This window comes from Pristis pectinata, chromosome 11 (genome assembly GCF_009764475.1).
Source record: "Pristis pectinata isolate sPriPec2 chromosome 11, sPriPec2.1.pri, whole genome shotgun sequence".
In the NCBI taxonomy this organism is placed as follows: Eukaryota; Metazoa; Chordata; class Chondrichthyes; order Rhinopristiformes; family Pristidae; genus Pristis; species Pristis pectinata.
In genome coordinates this window covers 27,055,882-27,078,141 of record NC_067415.1, presented here as the reverse complement: position 1 = coordinate 27,078,141, position 22,260 = coordinate 27,055,882, and the positions used below count along the sequence as shown (strand labels likewise).

Sequence of the window (22,260 nt, the reverse complement as noted above, 5' to 3'; positions counted from 1 at the left end):
TTCAAGTCTCTAAATTTTTGTCTATAAGCTTCAGGTACCAATTCGTAGGCCTTCAACACAGCTTGTTTTACCTTTGTATAATCAGCTGCATCCTCAACAGACAAAGCAGAATAAGTTTTTTGAGCTTTACCTTTAATTACACTCTGTAACATAAGAGTCCATCCTTCCTTTGGCCAGTTTGAATTCACAGCAACCTTTTCAAAATGTTGGAAATACTAATCAACCTGATCTTCCTCAAAAGGAGGGACTAATCGAACCTCCCTACTGGCTAAAAAAACATCATCAGAATCAGATTCCAAACTCTTTCGCTTCATTTTTAACTCATGCTGCCGCTGTTTTTCCTTCTCCTCCCTATCCAACTCCATCCTCCTCATTTCCATCTGGGCCTTCCTTTCCTCTGCCTCAGCCTCAAACTTCAACTAAATTAGATCCCGTTCCCATTCAGCCTCTAACTTCAACCGAGTTTGCTCTCGTTCCCGTTCAGCTTCAAACTTCAACCGAATTTGCTCTCGTTCAGCCTCTATCTTTGCCAGCTGCACCTGTGCCTCAGAAATCACTGGTTCACTGCCAGGAAACTGTTTTAACACCTCCTCCTAAAACACCTTCTTTTCTACATAATGGCCAGCTATCAGTCTCTGCATATCTGCCTTTCTCATAAATCGCGTTACTGCCTCAAGATGTAGCTCTGCAGCAATTTTCACAAAAGCAGGCTTCCTCATCCCCTGCAATCCTCCAGGGGTGGGTTTTTTCACAAATGTATCCATTGTTGCTGGTTTCCACACACACAAACCAGTTAAAAAAAAATATCAGACCGACCACAATCAGTCATCCACTAAGACCCCAAATTGTTCAAACTCAGACCTCCCTCATCAATCTTTGGATTGGATCCCATATGAATCTCGTTAACCTTGGGAACTATCCTGGACGAATCTCGTTAATCTGGGGAACGATCCCGGACGAGCCCCCAATTTTGTTACGAACCAGCAACAAAAGAAATACACTGAGTTATGATTCAGTGTTAAAAACTACTTTATTAATAACTACTTATGATAATAAGAAAAATAGAAGTAAAAATGTTAGAATGTTAGAAGTAAAAATGTTAAACCTTGAACGTTAACCCCAAAACTAAACTCTTCGTGTGTTTGTGGCAAAGTCCCAAACTCCAAGTCCAGGAATGGTTATTAAAGTTCAGTTCCGCAAGCCATAAATTGAAACATGAGCAAAGGCTTCTTCAACAACCACGATTGTCTGAAGATAAAACGTAGACGTAGAGAGAATACAGAGAGTAATTACGAAATCCAAATGTTCCATGATGGAACCCAAACGACACCTCAGTGTTTACTCGGTAGTGACTTCCTCACCCCGAAAAGCGTCCGAATCGTGGCTGTCCACACAAATACCTGTTTCCCTCGACAGGTCAGCAACAAAGTGAACTCCACCGGATTACTCCCAATTTCCATACGTGGATTGTAGTAACAGACACAGTTATTGTTTCTCATCCATCGATAGAGAAACTAGCAGGCTGGTGTCTCTCACTCTTTTCTCTCTCTCTCTCCTTTGACTGACTTCTTCAACAATGTCATTATGTCCTTTATCTTCTGTTGACGTAAGCACGCCCCACACACACACACACACGCACACACACACACACGCACACACACACACACACACACACACCGCTAAGCTCCATCTTAAAGGAACATTCACCTAGTCCGTAACAAGACATATTGGTAGATGAGCATTGGTAAATATTTGGGTAAATAATATATGAAGAATATTTACTCACACAAGAAATAAAATATTTATTTCTGATGAAAAGTTATCAACCTTGTTAACACTAGTTCCACACATGCTGCCTATCAGTTTTTGCTCTTCGTGTTTCAGCATCGCTGGATTTTACATTAAAAAAGCCCTTTTCCAAAAGCGATTTAACCCTGACTAGTCAGAGTTTAAGATAGATTAAAGGAAGAATCAAAGGCAAACATATTTTATAAGTTTTAAGACTGGGGACTTAGGAATTCTGTAAAGGTTGACCATGAAATTGATAGAGAAAAATAGAATGACCCTAAACTAGCAAAAGGCATAACATTCTAAATATTTCTAAATTGGTTAAAAAAAAGGAAGAACTTAGCAAAAGTAAATTATACCCTTTACTTGTAGGGACAGGAAAAATATACTGGTGGAAAAGGAAATGGCAGATGCATTTAATAAATTATTTGTGTCTGTCTTCAAGGTGGAAATGCCAAACAAAAATCCCATAAATAACAGGGAACAAAATGAAAGTGAGGAGCATAAAGAAATAGTGCTGGAGAAATTATTGAACTAAAAGCCAGTAATATAAGGGATCATGTTAGAGTTTTATAAGAGGTGGGTACATTGACAGAGTATACAGTAGTTTGATCTTCCAGAATTTCCTATATTTTCTCCAGTTTGGAAGGTAGCAAATGTAACATGCTAATCAAGATCACTGATAGTTGCCTCACAGGTGGATAGGGTAGTTAAGAAAGCTTATGGGATGTTAGCTTTCATAAGTCGTAGGATCGAGTTTAAGAGCTGTGAGGTAATGATGCAGCTCTACAAAACACTGGTTAGACCACACTTGGAGTACTGTGTCCAGTTCTGGTCACCTCATCATAGGAAGGATGTGGAAGTGTTGGAAAGGGTGCAGAGGAGATTTACTAGAATGCTGCCTGGTTTGGAGAGTATGCATTATGATGAGAGACTAAGGGAGCTAGGGCTTTATGATGAGAGACTAAGAGAGCTAGGGAGGAGGATGAGGGGAGACATGATAGAGGTATACAAAATATTAAGAGGAATAGATAGAGGAGACAGCCAGCACCTCTTTCCCAGGGCACCAATGCTCAATACAAGAGGGCATGGCTTTAAAATAATGGGGGGGGAAGTTCAAGGGAGATATCAGAGGGAGGTTTTTCACCCAGAGAGTGGTTGGTGCATGGAATGCACTGCCTGGGGTAGTGGTGGAGGCAGGTACATTGGTCAAGTTCAAGAGATTGTTAGATAAGCATATGGAGGAATTTAAAATAGGGTGCTATGTGGGAGGAAGGGGTTAGATAATCTTAGGCAAGGTTTAAAAGTTGGCACAACATGGTGGGCCGAAGGGCCTGTATTGTGCTGTATTGTTCTATGGTAAGAAAGAATATGTAAATCAGAGAAATCAAAAATCGTTTATTACATTGGAGACCATAGGAGAGAAAATGCTAGAATCTATCTTAGGGTCATGATAAAATACTAGGAAAATCATAACATGATTGGACAGAGTCAAAATGAACCTCTAAACGTGAAATCACTTTTGGCATATCTGTTCAACAGCATTTTGAAGTTGTGCCTAACTGTAAATGCAAAGAAGCTGAAAAGTAGTATAAATGAGTATAGTGAATGGACTAGAACATTATTGCTAAAATATAATGTGAAGAAGTGCAAAATTGTTTGCTACGGTAGGAAAAAAGTTAAAGAAAAACAACATTGGTATCAAAGGGAACCTTGCATTTTTGTATCCTAATCACATGAAGTTAACATGCAGGTATACAGAGCAATTAGGAAAGCAAATTGAACATCAGTTTTTATTAAAGAGGATTTGGAGGATAAGAGTAAATATAGGGACATGCTGATGTATACTTGGAACAACACTTACAGTTTTAATTTCCTTACCTTGGAGAGATGCATTTACTTTGGAAAGAATGTAAAAAAAGTTCACTAGACTGATTCCTTGACTAGCTAGGAGGTGGGGTCCGATGCAGGAATGGTTGAAGAAATATCCTTTGTGGAGAGATTAAGTAATCTAGATTTATATTCACTGGAGTTTAGCAGATAGGTAAATAATCTAACTGTAACACAAATAATTCATAAGAGATACGACAGGGTGGATATAGTGATATTGTTTACCCTGGCTTGGACTCTAGATCATATGGTATAGAGATGACAAGAAATTTCTTCACCAAACCTGTTTTGAATCTTTGAGATTCTCTACCCAATAGCATTGTGGATGCTGAGTTGTTGATTATATTCAAGATAGAGATTGACATACTTTTGAATACTAAAGGAATCAAAGGATGTGGGGATAGTACAGGAAGGTGGAGCTTATACCAATCTACTAAATGGTACATGTACTTGTGCATATGGCAATAAACTCAACTATGGCTTTGACTTTTATGCTGCCTGTTGGCTTGGGTAGCATTGCATATTTATTTATTTCAAAAATATTAAACTTCATATTCATGTCCAATACAGGCAACATATGCCAGTTCTTGATACAGTAATGTGATGTTTATTAAGTAAACACACAAGGTAATCACATGTTCCAAGGAACACTGCACATTTGCATTTTGTTAATGGAAATTTGTTTTTATTTTCAAAAATACATGAAACTGACCTTGAGTAGAAATTCTTCAGTTTATCTTATTTTAGTGGCAATCTCCTTAGTTTATTAGTTTTATGAATAGGATCATGAAGATCTTTTTTTTTGTACAGGGGAAAACAAGTGAGGGCTCATGAACATTGGAGGTGATAGAGAATATGGTAGTTGAAATCAGTACAACTTCAGCAGAGAAGTCAATCAAAACTATTTATAAATGTACTTAGAGATCAAGGAGATTAAATTTATCTTGACAGTAATGCAAAATAGGTGCTAGTGTATGTTTTTCCTTGGAAAATGAGGCAAAATGTAAAATGGGCTATTGACTTCCTATCCAAACTCTCTGCTTCCTATTGTCTTTAATGTCACCTATTTTGTTTCCCAAGTTGATTTTGATGAGATCAAAGATGCATTCAATGTGGGAAATTGTTCACGATTTTAACTCTGATGTTATGACACACTCAGTCACCACTCTTGAAAGATATTTCAGTTTTATGGAGAAATTAACTGAATGATGTAAAAGAAAAAATGATGAAGAAAGATAAAGTGCTGAAGCTTATGATATCACAATGGTTATTTCACTGGTCAAGCATTCAAGAAGTATGGGAAAGTGATACAGTGGAATAAGTTCAAGTCCTACAATGACAGCTTTGGAACTTGTAATCAGTTAAGTAAAACTGAAATTGATAAGGTATGAAAAATAATGCTGAACATTTAACGACTGTATTGTGGTAATAACTCACCTGGTGCAAATAAATTTCTATAAGGAAGGAAATCTGACAACTGGACTACATGTTAGACCTGGATGAATTTTGCCTAACTCTTAAATACGTTTTAAAATAGTCTAGAAATTATTTATTTGTACCAATCTGCTATCACATGGACTGCAATGACTAAAGGAAACAGAATGTCTTCGATGGGTGGCTCAACACCAGCTTCTCAAGGTTAATTAAAACTGGATAATAATTGTTAATTTGATTTAAAGCGTTGATTTGTGTCTTTTGTTCTATCATATTCTCTATTACCTTATCAATGATTCCATTCAACTACTGTCTAAAGCAGATTCAAGACAGTAACTTTACTGCACCATTCAAACCCCTACCTGATAATCTTTCCGAACACCTGTTTTCAACTTAATACCTGTCACCTAAGCCTCTATCTCAATTTAACCTCAACAATTTAAATGCTTTCCCGGACAGTCTCCCTACACTTTCTGGGAATTTTGCAACCAATATGCTGATGTCCATATTTCTTCCACTAAAGCCAGCTCAAGTACACCATTTGTTCCCTGTGCTAAATTTTTGCTTTGGGAATGCCACCTTCATTTCATTAATTAATTTTAAAATGCCTCCAATCTACACTAGCTCATGACTCCATTGTGTCAAATTTAAATTCTCAACACTGCTTTTCCATTGCCTCTCAATGCTCAGTTTGCATTCCATCAGGACAGCTCTGCTCCAATATCACTGCAGTGTTACAAGAACAGAATTCGTGAGAAAGGAAGATCGCTGCAGTTGATAGGAGTCCCATCATTACTACCCCAGGATATGTCAAGGTTGATGCTGCCCTGAAAAACTTCTACATTCAATTCCTTCATCACAAGGTCAGAAGTGGTACTGTTCACTGATCATTTGGCCCATTCAAAATTCCTTAGGTATGAATAAATTTGCACCTGTGAGCGTCATGAGATGAACTACAATATAGCTGAACTTCTTCCTGAAATGTATTATTTATGCCTCATTAGTGCCAGACAATGACAACCCTCCAGCTCCCTTTCCTATCAACTATACCACTATCACCAAATCCTATTCATCAACCTCTCGCATACTCTCTTCTTTCCACCCCAACACCCTCCCCACACCCACCCCCGGCCCTTGGTTTGCCAGTTTCTGCCCCCTCCCCCATTTGGTCTATCACCCACACACTCCACCCACCCCTTCCCCCACTGTTCCCCTTTTACCTTCCTTTCTAATCAGATTCCATAGTCTGCAGCCCCTTGTTCTTTCCACTATCACCTCCCAGCCTCTGTCGCTGTCTCCGCCCCTCCCTCCCCCATCTACCCATCAACCCCTTCTCACATGGATCCACCTACTGCGTGCCAGCTCCTGCCTCATCCCTCCCCCCTTTATACTAGTTATCTCCCCTTTACACTCTCAGTCCTGATGCAGGGTCTCAACCCAAAATGTCCACTATCACATTGCCTCCGCAGATGCTGCTTGACCCGCAGAGTTACTCCAGCAGTTTGTTTTTTTGCTCCATATCCCAGAGTCTGCAATCTCTTGTGTCACCTATTTATCAACCTCCTGGGTCAATCTGTTAACCAGTGACATGAATGCTGTGACTAGCACAGGAAACCTTACACAGGACAGGTTATTTTGTGTCAAGTCACTCACCTTGTTCTCCAAAGCTTCTCCACTACCTACAAGGGGAGTGGGGTGACACAACAATCTGTATATCTTCTAGATAAAACATTTCAGAGGTCAAATCCTGTGAGCTTTTTCCAAGAAAATATCTATAATCAGCTCAATGCAGCAAAGTGAAAGATGCTTCTTAATGAAGATGAAGCCTCTTCTTTATTTTTATTCCTTTATTCAGCTTCTATGTAACACATCACTTACAAGGATGGTGTGAAAACAGATGACAAATTTGTTCAGCAGTCACATTTTTGCCCCTGGGTATGATAAATGAGTTCAAGCTTCTTCAGGATTATAGAATATTATATATTCAGTCAAGTTTTGGAATCTGGCCATCACTAACAAGGCCAGCATTTATTTACTGCCCTTGAGAAGATGATAGTGAGCTACCTTCTTGAATCACTGCAGTCCTTTTGATGAAGGTACCACCACTGTGCTGTTGGAGAGGAAGTTCCATGATTTAGACTGACTGACAATGCAGGAACAATGATATATTTTCAAATCAAGATCAGGCTTGGAGGAAAACACGCAAATGATTGTGTTCCCATAGCCAAAGGCCTTTTTTTTCTTGATAGTAGAGCTTGTGGGTGTAGGAGGTGTTGTAAGAATAGTCTATACAAGTGACTGCAGAGCATTTTCTAGATGGTACACTGCATAACCAAAAGTGAAACTTCAGTGGATTACTGAGGAAATACTGCATTATCTGAGGCGCAATCTTTCATGAGACATTAAAGCAAGTTGATGTAGTGGTTCATCATAAGATCAACATTTGCCCTAACATGTCCATCTATCTTGTCATTGCTTTCTTGTCCAATTCAATTCTCCCAGCTTTAACCCCATGCTGCCCTCCTTAATTAATTAATACAACAATCGACTTCTCATCTTTGATCTTTCCAAGTTCCATCTCAGTTCATCATTCCTTCTCTCTATCTTCTGCAGATGTGATAAACATTGTATACTTACATTGTGCTTCTATACTAAATTCTACTCAAATTCACCCATACCACTTTGTACTTGCTAATCATGGGGCATCAAAACTTGGTAAGGCCATCTCTTTTCAATTATGTGTATTGCGCCATTACTATCTCCCTTCTTAAATCTATGTTCCGCCTCCACTCTGCAAGTAACACTCAGCAAATTCATTTCCAAATGCACCTTCATTACTTTTAGAATCTAGCCTTTGAACCCTCCCCTCTACCTTTTGCCACAACATTTCCACAGCTATTGACCTCCTCCATCTATGTTATCTGAATCCCTAATCACCCTCTCTCTGCCTCTGTTGTTTCCTTTATTTCCCACAACTCAAACTTCCTCTAGGCATCCATCTGCCCTATTGTGTATCAAGTTTACATTTTTCTTTCCTATCTTGTCCATCATGCCTTCCACCTCTTTGTTTTTATTCACACTCCTTCATGAATTGCATGTTAACTGATATTTTAAAGATTCCTTTTTTCCCCAGAAACAGCATCAATGTCCTTCAAATATGCCATCTCCTAAATGACCCCATGTCTCTTAACCTTCCACAACTGTTTTATCTCTACAAAATACTTGAATGAATCAGCTACCAGATCTATGCCACCTCTCCCAAAATTGCTTTTAATTATAATTGCAGGTTATAATTGCTTCAAGAATTGTGTCTGCCCCACCACATAATGATGTTATTTTGAAAGTCAAAAATGACATGCATGCAATTACGACAATATTAAATGAAACCTCATTCCTCTTGACAGTCTGCAGTTATTCACATGCTTGACCACTCCAATACCCCTCCACCGTGATAAAACCAAGTGCGACCATACTTTCCTGATCCCAATCCATCTAGTCATAGGCAGAAAATCACATGCATTAGCTTTCCTTTCCATTCCCAAACTGTTACCAGTGGTATCCCCCAAGAATCAATCCTCAATTCTCTGTTTTTAGAAACAAAGAAAAACTACAGCACAATTCAGGCCCTTCGGCCCACAAAGCTGTGCCGAACATGTCCCGACCCTAGAAATTACTAGGCTTACCCATAGCCCTCTATTTTACTCAGCTCCATGTACCTATCTAACAGTCTCTTGAAAGACCCTATCGTATCTGCCTCCACCACTGTTTCCGGCAGCCCATTCCACACACTCACTACTCTCTGAGTAAAAAACTTACCCCCGACATCTCCTCTATATCTACTCCCCAGCACTTTAAACCTATGTCCTCTTGTGGCCACCATTTCAGCCCTGGGGAAAAGCCTCTGACTATCTACCCGATCAATACCTCTCATCATCTTATACACCTCTGTCAGGTCCCCGCTCATCCTCTGTCTCTCCAAGGAGGAAAGGCCGAGTTCCCTCAGCTTGCTTTCATAAGGCATGCTCCGCATTCCAGGCAGCATCCTTGTAAATCTCCTCTGTACCCTCTCCACGGCTTCCACGTCTTTCCACCTTTTCTTTTAATCAACATGGCATCCCTAAGCACTACCACATGAAAGGACAGCATCAGGATGCACACTGTTGAACAGTGATGACACTGAAATCTACTACGCCACATTATTAATCCCTCCAGTGTTACTAAACTATCAGATTACTTGTCTGATATCCAGTACTGGATGAACAGAACTTTCCTCCAACCATAAAACCAGTCTTTTTTGAAATTCTGCCACAAATTTCATTTCCTAACCATTACTTTTCCTCTTCCCAGATGCTGAATCTGCCTGTTTGCAACATTGGTGTTGTACTTCACCCCAAAATCAGTTTCACATCACAAATCTGTGCCATTGTTAGGAACACCTAGTCCTACTTTTATACCTGCCTAACTCTGGATCTATCTGGCAAATCTTCAACTGAGACTCTCATCCTTTTTTGTTATCTATAGATTTGACCATTTCACAGTTTACTTGACCAGTTTCCTTCACCCTAAGCTCCATAAATCCCAAATCTCTGCTGCAGGTCCTAACTCACACCAAGTCTCGTTCAGGAATCACACCTATGTTCGCTGATGTCCCGGTCTATCATTGGATTGATTTTAAAACACGATTTAGCTGGTAAAGCAGCATCTATGGCAAGAAAAAAATCAGTTAACATTTCAGGTCAGGAATCCTTCCTCAGAACTGGGGAGCGGCTACAGTCTTGAGGAAATTGTATGCAAGTTGACCATGCAGGGTAACAGATACTGTCTGATCTGACGAGCTTTTACAGCATTTTCAGATTTTATTAATAAAGATGGTGAACTGGGCAATGTAACTGAAGCATATTTACAGCATATTGGATGAAAATTAAAAATCCACTGAATCACAATTGAAATTTAATACATTAAAGCTTTGTTATTGAAACACTTCCAAAACTTTAATGTATGAAATTTCAATTGTGATTCCGTGGATTTTTAATTTTTTTCATCCAATATGCTGTAAATATGCTTTAGTTACATTATCCAGTTCACAATCTTCATTGGCAAAAACTGAACATGCTGTAAAAGCTCATAAGACCAGACAGCGTCTGTTAACCTGCGTGGCCAATTCGCAAACAATTTCCTCAAGACTGTAACCCCTCCCCAGTTCTGAGGAAGGGCTCCTGACCCGAAACGTTAACTCATTTCTCTTGCCACAGATGCTGCTTTAGCAGCTAAGTTCTTCCAGCACTTTCTGTTTTCGTTACAAGCACATTCTTCCGCCCGCAAAAGAATTCTTCACTGTACTCACAACGTGTAGGTAGAATTCAAATTAAAGGCGCATCTAAACCTTAAATCCCTTTTAACTCCGCTTCCACAACGCCTCTTGGTTTTTCTAGCTGCATGATTCAGTGAAATGCTGACGAGAACTGACAAAAAGCCTAGTCCTACGAGAGGACATCCCAAACAGAGTGACGGCCGCCCACCCTCCACTTCCCCTCACTCGACGACGCGCCTCAAATTTGTTTTGATTCCTTCGGTGCCCAGAATGCGTCAGGGTCGCGCATGCGCAGCGAGGCGCCAGCCGGGTCCTCGAAGGAGGCCGCTTTCAGCCGGAAAAAAAAGGGGCAGGAAAACTTCCACTTGCGGTCGGAGCGGTTCCCACCATCGGTAGAGACGACACCTCGCTGCTGGGAGCCTGAGTCTAACCCCGTCACCTTCCCTCCCCCCCCCCCCCGATCGAGCGAAGGAGACGGGGTTGCACGGAGGCACCGGGCCTATCTGAACACTGTCAATGCGTGTTTTCCCCCCACCCGTTCTCCTTCCAATGTTGTTCGGCTCCGCCACGGCACCGGATTTGAATTGTGGGAGAAGCAGCGCGGCCGGACCCGGACCTGGAACTGCGGCTGTGCGCCCCGCTGCCTATCGCCGCCTTCTCCGCCGCTGAGGTGGCTTTCTCCAGTCTCTTCCCGTCCCCGCCTGCCATGAACAGCGGCGGTGGCGGGCTGCAGGGCGTGGGCTGCAAGGTGAAGTACTGCCGTTACTATGCCAAGGACAAGACCTGTTTCTACGGCGACGAATGTCAATTCCTACACGAGGATCCCAACAATGGCGCCGCTTCCGCGAGCCTCGGTCTTGTCGTCAATAACAACCACCCGGGACTGGGAGCCGCGGCCACGCCGGGAGTCGTAGGTGGCGGCGGAGGAGGGGCTGCTGGCGGTGTCGCCTCCGTTAGCGGCTGTGGAGGGGGTGTTAGTGGTGGCGGGATAACAGCGGCAGGCGGAGGAGGAGGAGGATTCCCACACGGAGGGCCCAAAAAAAACGAGCTCAGCAGCTTGGTGGAGCCTGGGCAGCTTCTCACCAGTGAGTGTGTTGCGGATACATTTACATCGTTTATTAAAACCTGTCCGCAAAATACCCGCGGTCCGAAGGAGATGCTGTCGCAAGATGCAAATAAACTTGGTTTCCTTTTTTTAAAAAAATACTCCTCGAAAGGAAACGGCGGTTTGCGCTTGTCAAGTTGACCCGGAAAAGAAGGCGCTAAAACAAAAAAAGACCGAGAGTACAGCTATTCTGGGCCGATCTTGCCAATAAAGAATATTTTGGGAGTGACTGTACATTTTTGTTAGGTTGAGGGATGCCTATTTTCTGTGAAAACGGATTAGTGATCTAAATTGTCAACGATGACAAATAAAATTCAAATTATGTTTAGTATATCTGTTACGATCATGTAACAATAGGTGTTTATTTTGGAAATTAATGGATAGAGCACACGAGTTAGATTCAAATTGTCAGGAATGAATAGATTAACAATTTTATCAATCTGGCAGACTTTAAAGATTGTGCAAGTAAGCTTGCGTTTATATTGTTTTCTTATTTTAATAGATCTGGTTTAAGGAACGAGTGGAAATAGACGTTAAACCAAGGAATATTAGGGGATGATCAAAAGTCTATTCAGATTGGTTTTGACGATAGAAATTGGTGTGTCATTTGCAGTGATGGTTACAAGTGTGACGGTGCTAGTGGTTGGGATAGGGATGGAGTAGAAACTGAGGTTGGCTTACACAAAAGATTGCAGTTGCAAGTATCTATAATAGACGGGAGATTTTATCATTTTAGATATTTTTGTTTAAATCTCTGGTAACATTTGGGCAGAGAGACTTCATTTGTGACCAATTTTATTAAAAGAAATTGCAAAAAAGCTAACAGTAATATGTAGTCATGAGTAAGACAGAATAAATACAGTAAAATTGCTGATTGTACATTACTTGAGTTGGAAGTGGTTTGGACATCTGGAATGAAAGTACAGAACTAGTTTTTTCATCCCTTGTGCTGTTCAATTTGTATTGCACTTTTTTTCTTAGTCTTTTTAGGGGCTGGGAAGTAGGAGATGTTTCTTGATTTCACTCTGCCTGGCCCTACTCTTTAGTAAGATGTCTTTTCTGAATTATCAGTCCTCGGAAGCTACTCTATTACATCCTTTTGGTTTAAGTACTTGACCTGTCCTTATGCTGTTTTAAAGGGTTAAACTTGGTAAATCTGTTGTAACTCCTCAAGAGCTTGTATCTTTTTTTGTTGAAGTACGTTGCTCAAAATAGAACAGATGGCACTCTGAAGCCTTGCAGAGCTTTCTTCTTTTTGTGTTCCAGGCTAGTGAGTTAAAGGCTTAGATTTAGATACAATGCAAATGTTCAAATGCACCTGATAATTGTCTTGGGGAAACTGTGGGTGAAGTATTTCTTGAGGGATACTCTTGGCACTAGTAGAGCCGCTAACTCTCGGTGCCAGAAACACAGATTCAATCCTGACCTCGGATGCTGTCTGTGTGGAGTTTGCATGTTCTCCCTGTGACCATGTGGGTTTCCTCCTGGTGCTTCATTTTCCTCTACATCCTAAAGATATGGGGGTTGGTAGGTTATTTAGCCACTGTAAATAGCCCCTAATGTGTAAGTGAGTGATAAAATCTAGGGAAAGTTGAAGAGAATATGGGGAGAATAAGAAAAAAAAGGATTAACGTACAATGGATGGTTGATGCAGACTTAACAGGCCAATGGATCTGTTTCCATGCTGTATTTCTGAGACTATGAAAATAATGAAGTTAAGCTTATTTTGAATAGAGTTTTGTGTAGTCTGAATTTGGAGCAATATGTACAGCACTAGTCTTCATGTTACTAAATAAAACTTGAGATCCAAAAATGATATATTAGACTTTAAAGGGTATACCTGGAGGAGTAGATTGAAATATTGGGGTTTTTCTCACTAATAAAGTGAGGACTGAACGGCAACTTAAGTGGGTCTTCAAGATTATGAAAGGGCTTTGATAGGTTCAAAACTGAAATGTTGTGCCTTGCTGGTGATGCCGGAATCTGTGAAAATATTATAATAATGAATGAATCAAATTTGATATTTAGGAGAAAAGTCTTTGCCTGGAGCCTACTACATGGAGTAAATGAGGCAAATAGCCTTGATGAATTTAAGGTAAAGCTGAATACATACATGAAAGATGGAAGAAATAAAAGGATATGTTAATTGGGTGACATGAAATAAGCATGAAGGAAGTTCATGTAGATCAAAAGCACAAATATGAACGTTAGGTCAAATGGGTTGTTTCTGTGATGTAAACTGTAGTACCTTATTGAATATGTGCCTGTCTGCAATTGATTATAGAGTCATACAGCATGGAAGCAGGCCCTTTGACCCAACTGGCCCTTGCCGACCAAGATGCCGACGCCCATTCCCATATTCCCATTCTCCCATTTGCCCACATTTGGCCCATATCCCTCTAAACCTTTCCAATCCATGTACCTGTCCAAGTACCTTTTAATGTTGTTAATAAACCTGCCTCAACCACTTCCTCTGGCAGCTCATTCTGTACTGACCACCCTCTGAGTGAAAAAGTTGTCCCTCAAGTTCCTATTAAATCTCTCCCCTCTCACCTTAAACCTATGCCCACTAGTTCTTGATTCCCCAACCCTGGGGAAAGAGACTGTGTGTATTCACCCTATCTATGCCCCTCAATTTTATACACCTCTATAAGTTCACCCCTCATTCTCCTATGCTCCAATGAATAAAGTCCCAACCTGCTTGACCTCTCTCCATAACTCAGCCCCTCAAGTCCTTGCAACATCCTCGTAAATCTCCTCTGTACCCTTTCCAGTTTAATAGAATCCTTCCCATAGCAGGGTGACCAAAACTGAACATAATATTCTAAATGATACATATATTTGGGTAACAAATTATCTATTCTTTCTGAGAAAGTTTGGAATTTAGCAAACATTGGCAAGGTTTTTAAATTATTTTTTCATTCTTCAGAATCTGAGGGTTGAAAATGCCTTGAACCGAGTGGTTTTGTAAGCCATATCAAAGAGCATTTAAGAGTTAACCACATCAGTGGGTCTGGAGTCGCATACAAGCCAGATTGGGAGAGAACAGCAGATTTCCTCCCCTGAAAGACATTAGTGAACTAGATAGGATTTTGAAAACAATTCAGTACGTTTATGATGATTATACTTGTGATTAGAGATTATTTTTTTTCTTCTCATGCCAGATTTAAGCTTAACTCTGAACTTAAATTCTACAGCTGCCATGGTGGGGTTTGAACTCTGGTCACTGGATTGTTAGCCCAGGCCTCTGGACCACTTATCTTGGTAATTTAGTTGCTGTGCCAGCCACCTTGCATGAGATAGGTTAAACTACGTGAATTTATTCCAACGACAATTAATTTTAATGTGTCATAAGTTTAGCAAATATCTACAGTATCACTTTGAGGTGTTGTAGCAGTTGTGGCACTGGAACATTCTGAGTTTTGAATTTAGTAAATCTGGTTACTTGTGTGATGGTGCCAGATTAATTAAAAACATATGTTGTTCACAGTAATATGCTACTGATTTATTATTGGGGTAGAGATTGTATATTGGGTGCAAAATGTCTTTGAACTTGTGCAGGTTAGTTAGTGCTATAAGTTTACATATGTTGTCCCTTCCATATCTGGTCTACAATTGGTTTCATGCATGCTGGTGTGACTTTTGTTTAAAAAAAATAGCCTGTTGTAATGATAACATGCTTACCAGGCTTGTGGATGAGAAATTAATGTTAATATTGCCTGCATCCCAAGGATTAAAAAAAATGGGCTTTAGTATATTATTTTGATGTTAAAAGTTAAGACAATTAGGTAATCATTGAAATAAACTTTCTTATTTTTCAGTTCCAGGAATGGATACAACAATACCAGATAACCTCACCAACTCATACTTCAGCAGCAGCTTTATTGGGGTCAATGGCTTTGGAGGAGGGCCTCCTGAGCCAAAGTACCCTTTGATTCAGGTATTGTGAATTTATCACTGAAAATAGCTTTCAGTACTGAAATAACTAATCCAAATATTGCACTGAATGTGGTGGATTGCAGAGATTGCTTGTGATAGAAAAAAATATAGTGGTTGTAGGAGATATTCAGCATATCCATGCAAAGAAAAAAGATGCTACTGATTTATTATTGGGGTAGAAATTGTATATTGGGTGCAAAGTGTCTTTGAACTTGTGCAGGTTAGTTAGTGCTATAAGTTTCCTGTAAAATTAATTTACCATGAATACCACAATTGAGTAACATAATGTAGTATCTGTGGAAAGAGCAACAGTCAACGTTTAAGGTCAAAGACCCTACATTAGAAATGGGAAAAGGAGAAAACAAGTTGGCTTTAAGTTGTAGAGAGGGTGGCGGAGGGATAGACAAGGACAACGAGAATATCTCTGATAGGGTGTGGCTGGGATTGCTGTGAGGATAAGCTGTGGATGTAATCATTCAGGTCACAGGTTAACAAGAGCACTTAGAGAGGGAGAGCTTGAACTGGATGTCCTTCGCATTATGTCCATAGATTCCCACAGCTATCTCAATTATACTTCCTCTCATCCTCTCCTGTAAGGACTCCATTCCCTTCTCCCACTTTCTCCATCTCCATCATATCTGTTCTGATGACTGCATTTTCCAAGTGGATGCCTCTGTGTGTTGTCCTCCTTTCTGAACTGTGGCTGCTCCTCTGTCGTAATAGACAGAGCCTTGACCACGTCTTATTCATTTCTTGCAGTTTGGTTCTCAGCCCCTCTTCTGGACAGAGAAAGAAAAGAGTTCCTTTGACTCTTGCTTTCCACCCCTCCTGCCTCTGCATTCAATGGATCGTCATTCTCAATTTCAATGAGATCCAGCCACCAGACACATCTTCCTTTTCACTGTTTGCGAGGAACTAGCCTAATCTGCTTTTCAGTCTCTACTAGTCACTCCCTTTCCTACTGCATTTTCTCATACAGCCACAGGAGATCCAACACATGTCCTTTTACCTCTTCCCTTACCACTGTCCAGGGACCGAAACAATCCTTCCAGTTGAAATAGCAATTCATTTGCACTATCCTGGGTACTGCATTCAGTGCTCATGATATGGTCTCCTCTACACTAGAGAAACCAAGTATGAATTGGGTCACTGTATTGACTTGCACTCAGTCCTTGGGTGGAAATCATGGGGTTCCTGTTGCTTGCCTCTTCAATTCTCCATTTCCACTCTGACCTATCTGTCTGTTGCCTTCTGCACTATGAAAACGGGATGCCACCATCTACAACTTATTCCCCATAGCCTCACTCTTTCAGAAGTATTACCTTTGTCTCACCTATTCCTGGACCTATTGAAGTACTTTTGAAGTGCAGTCAATTGTTTTGAGAAAAAAAACACAAAATTTATAATAACATAATAGGGTATGTCCTTGATAATATGTATCTTTTCTTTTTCAATCTTTTTATTAGTTTTCAAATTAATACAGATTGATATATAGCATCAATATTTATACATGTAATAGAAAGATCAGGATAACAATCATAGCATATATAATCATAAAGAACAATAAAATATAAAAAAAAATCTGTAGATCCAACGATCTCTTAATAATTGAATATAATATAAAAGAAAGGAAAGAAAAAGATTTATTATATAAATTAAAAAAAACACAAATCAATAAAAAAAAATTATAAACAATATAAACTAAACAAAAAAAAAACTTTTCAAAAGAAAAACAAACAACAAAAAAAAGGGAAAAAAAAACTGGGCTAAAATTTCTCAGTAGAAACAGAGCAATATTATGTCGTCAAGTCCGTTCCTCCAAGTTGGAAAGTTATTTAAAGGGGATCTACATCATTTGAAAATATTGAATAAATGGACTCCAAATATCTTCAAATTTAAGCGAAGGATCGACAGTACCACTCCTAATTTTTTCCAAGTTTAAACATGATATAGTTTGAGGATAATATGTATCTTTTTCCTTTCACCATACTTTAATAACAATTTAATATTAAGTTTCAACACTTGCATCTAAGGTTGAAGCAAAATAGGAGCTGAATGGCCTACAAGGCAAATATTGAAGATTCAAAGTGAGAATGGTGGGATAATCACAAATTTAGTTTTTTCCTCCCTCAGTTCAGACCACCTGTGATGTAAACTTGCATGTCTTTGTCACCTCCAAGTTCTATAATACGTACATTGTGCCTAAGGGCAGTATCCCATCTTACACCCCCTGTAAAATTCATATCAATAACTTTCCTGCTTATGTCCTAACCACACTTCATGTTGCTTGCATATCACCATATCCCTGTAAGTCTTTGTTGACTTCCAGCCCCTAGCACTAATTAACCACTGCAATGGATGGAATGAAGGCAAGGGCACGTAAAGCACAATGTAGAGAGATGACAAGATATTTTTATTGGTTGTAATGCCCTAAGCATTTATGCTAAATTTATTTTTATAGATTCAGTAAATGGCATTGAACAAGGCCACATTCTCATCATTCCTCTAAAAAGCCGTCCAATTGTCTTACTTTGTTCTGTCCTATAACACAGAAAAAAACATCTCTGGGAATTTTTACAGTTTCCTTTCATAGTAAATAGCCTCACGTCACATTCTAAAAATATGAACTCCAGAAATGGCATAATATGCACACTACAACCAAATCAGTACTGGGAGTGTGGCTGGGTGCGCGGCCCAAGACTGGGACCTGGTAGGTGTATGTGTGCTCACCCATGTGTGAGCATTACTATCTATGCAGTAGAATTTGGTATGACCAACAAGGAAGGAGTAGGGGAGGCAACTCCAACAGAGTCTTTCTCTTGCCGAAGTGCTTAGAGCATGGCCTCGTCATTACAAGTGCCTTGTTCAGTCTGAGAGAGAAGCACAAGATGTCACAGCAAGATGTTTCCCCACCTATTGACCAAGCTCCAGTCTTGTTAGATTTTATTATTTTCTGAGTGAGGGACCATAATGATGTCTGCACCACCTGCACCTTCACAGGCATTGATGATGCTGGACTGACCATAGCCTAATTTGCACTCTCATTGCCAATCAATCTTTCGCCAAAACATCAACATTAGTGGAAGCATTACCACAAGAAGATCAATGTTGAAACTCTCAATGACCCCACAAAATTTGGGGTATTTAAGGTGAAAGTTGCTAAAAGATTGGTGAATTGAGGAACATGTGAAACTAGCTCAGGAGACGAGATAGGCCTGGGGCAAATCATCTATGGTTGCATTGAATGGTGGGGCTTGAAGGGCCAACTGGCCTACTCCTGCCCCTGTTTTCTTATGTTCTTAGACATGGGCAGAAGTACAGACTACAAATATTGAAAATTAATGAGGATAATAGACTGTGGTAATGTATGTAAGAATCCACAGGAGAACTTAGGTTATCAGGAGTTGAATTTTATATGAACTGAAATGTATTGAGAAAATGATTACTTGGGAGAACAAGATTCGGGTACAGAGATTCTTAAAAAAAATGGAATAAAGGTTTTAAAAGAAAGAAGATGATTTTGGTTTTGTAAAAAGGGGCACTCAATTAAGAATCAACCAAGTGTTCTTCTTAAGTTTATACAAGATGTTAATTAATCCAGAGTTTGAGTACAGGCCACCTGCATGTTACCGGAGTGTTGCATTCCTAGAAAATGGGTGATATCACAATTTTCTGTTATGCGAAGCCATGTTATCTGCATGTGTGTCAAAGCAAATTGGGAAAAAAAGTTGTGTTTACTTATTTACTTTTTTTCCACATAAAGTTCTCGCTCATAGAACTTATTCTGTATTTCAATTTTTTGGGTAGTGATTTGTGAATTCTGTAAGGGTGAATTTCTGTGTGCCCTCTCTAACCTCATCTCTTTAAAATCTGTACATTACTGGCTTTTTGCACCCTTTGATTTTTAGTACTTTATCTTTGGATGTACCTGCAGCTGACTTGGCTCTGGAATTTTCTTCTCAAACCCCTTTACCTCTCCCTTTTTTCTTAAATTAATCCTCTGACCAAACGTTTGCTGACCTCTCCTTTATATGCTCAGTATCAGATTATGTCTAATTATGAAGATTTTTGGAATTTTTTTACGACATTAGAGGCATTATAGAAATGAAAAATGTCATTTTTGGTTCCATATAGCTTCTGGGTAAAAATCATAATAGCAATATCAGCAATGAGAGTCTGTATGTTAGAAAAGCTGAGAAAATTGATCAAGGGGAATTTGTGCAGATTTCTTCTTCAAGGCAGATCTTGAAAAGGTTAATAGTTCACATCAGCTATTATCAGTTCTGCATGGACAAGGTAATGGTAAAAGTAACAAGATAAGGAGGAAAAATAATTCTACGTGAGAGGTTGTTTGGACGCAAGTTGTTAATAAAATAGAGAAAGTAACTATTTAAAAGACAATTGAAGAATTTGAAAAGAGGCATTTTAGTAGGAACAGAAAAATGGCAACAGATGGGATTAGAGGACATGTCAGCTTCAGTTGAACACCCAGCTTTGACACAGCTTGTGAACCAAATAGCTGCCAATTCTTTTCCTTCTATGATACTATGTTAGAACAGTTGTAGTGATGACAGGCTCTCACTACAGTTAAATTGACAGTGAGTCCAGATTGAACCAGTTATCTTAGAAGTAAAACACTTTATTTTATCTACAAGAAGAGGAGCATTAAAAAATGTCCCACAGTGGCTCACAGTGGTATAAAGGAAAAATGAATATTGAAATGCAGGACGTATTGGGAGGGGAGCAGATGGATACCAAAAGGTCAAAGAAGGTTAAGGAGAGTTGGGGGAGGTCTGGGGGGAAGAGGCAGAGTATTTGTAGCATGAGTGGAAGTTAGAAAGCTGTCGTTGGGTGCGGGGTTGTAGATAAGTCCATGAAAGGATTTAAATGTGAGAATGAAAAACTTAAGTGTGAGCTATAGGAAAGTGAACCAAAGTAGGTTTTTAGGACAGACTTGGTGGTCTGACTATGGAATAGGAGACACACAGTGGGTTTTGAATGGATTTAAATTTATGAAAGATATGGATTGAGTAGCAGACTTGAAGTTTAGATATGAGGGATTTGATTGCAAACAAACCAAACTACAGGGAGGAAAACACTTGGGATGAGGAGGATTACAGACATGGATACTCAATATTAACAAGGGAGGATATAGCAATGACTTGCTCTAATACAAAGAGACATGCAGCAGGGACACAAGCCTTTCAGCCCAGTGAGTCCACGCTGGCCGTTGATCACCTGTTTACACTAATCCTCCATTGAATTCTTTTTAATTCTTTCCACATTCTCATAAACTCCTCCACCAACGCCCCCCCCCCCCCAAAAAAAAATTCTACCATTCACCTGAACACTAGAGAAATATACGATGGCCAATTAACTTACCAGCCTGTACACCTTTGTGATGTGGGAAGAAAGTGGAGCACCTGGGTAAACCCACATGTTCATAGGAAGAACATGCAAACTCCACACAGATAGTACCTGAGGTCGGGATCGAATGTGGGTCTCTGGTGCTATGATGCAACAGCTCTACTAGCTATGCCACTGTGCTGCCCAGCATGTATAAATATTTAGAAGATAATAAAGTAGAGGGATACAACAAATGTAGTTGTAGAGAAACAAAGGACTGCAGATGCTGGAATCTCCATGAAAAACACGATGATACTGGAGGAACTCAGCAGGCCAGGCAGCATCCGTGGAGAAAAGCAGGCGGTCAACATTTTGGGTCAGGACCCTTCTTCAGGACTGAAGATAGGAAAAGGGGAAGCCCAATATATAGGAGGGAAAAGCAGAGCAGTGATAGGTGGACAAAAGAGGGGAGGCGGGGTGGACACAAGGTGGTGATAGATAGATGCAGGTAAGAAATAGTTATAGGCAGGCGCAGGGAAGGAGGGGAGAACAGATCCACTGGGGGATGGGCCAAAGGTAAGGAGAGAGGAAAACAAAAAGGTAGGGAAAAAAGAGTGGGAATGGGAAGAAGAGAAAAAGCATGGTGGTGGTGGGGGGAGGGTTTATGGGGAAGCGGGGGGGGGGGGGCGTGGGGGGGATTACCTAAAGTGGGAGAATTCAATGTTCATGCCATCAGGCTGCAAGGTTCCAAGACGGAAAATGAGCTGCTCTTCCTCCAGTTTGTGCTCGGACCTCCTGGCAGTGAAGGAGGCCGAGGACTGATATATCAGTGATAGTGTAGGAGGGGGAGTTGAAGTGACTGGCAATGGAGATGCAGGTCACGGTTATGGACAGAGCGCAGGTGTTCATTGAAACGGTCACCTAGTCTGCATTTAGTCTCACCACTGTAGAGGAGGCCACACGGAGCACTGAATGCAGTAGATGATGTCAAGGGAGGTGCAGATGAATCTCTGTCTCACCTGAAAGGACTGTCTGGGTCCCTGGATGGAGGTGGTGTAGGGGCAGGTATTGCACCCATAGCGGGGGCAGTGGAAAGTTCCTGGGGTGGGAATGGGATAGGTGGGGGGTGGGGGGGGGGGTAAGGAATGAACTAGGGAGTCACACAGAGCGGTCCCTGCGAAAAGGCATAGAGGGGTGGGGAGGGGAAGGTATGCTTGGTGGTGGGGTCCTGTTGGAGATGGCAGAAGTGGCGGAGAATGATGTGTTGGATATGTAGACTGGTGGGATGAAATGTGAGGACAAGGGGGACCCTGTTGAGTCTGGTAGGGGTGGGGTTGAGAGCGGGGGTGCAGGAAATGGCAGAGATACAGGTGCGAGCTCTCTCAACCACAGTCGGGGGGTGGTGGGGAAGACCTGGTTAGAAAAGAAGTTGGACATCTCAGATGTC

General features: G+C 40.5%; 1 protein-coding gene across 1 annotated transcript in view; it reads left to right on the top strand.

Annotated features, from left to right (window-relative positions):
* Nucleotides 1–10,677: 10,677 nt before the first annotated feature.
* pan3 (poly(A) specific ribonuclease subunit PAN3) overlaps nt 10,678–22,260 on the top strand; it is an 85,983-nt gene continuing 74,400 nt past the window's right edge. The window contains exons 1-2 of the mRNA XM_052026078.1: nt 10,678–11,508; nt 15,350–15,468. Of these exons, the coding sequence (XP_051882038.1) occupies nt 11,130–11,508; nt 15,350–15,468 (498 nt within the window). The 5' untranslated portion in view covers nt 10,678–11,129. The remainder of the gene's footprint in view (nt 11,509–15,349; nt 15,469–22,260) is intronic.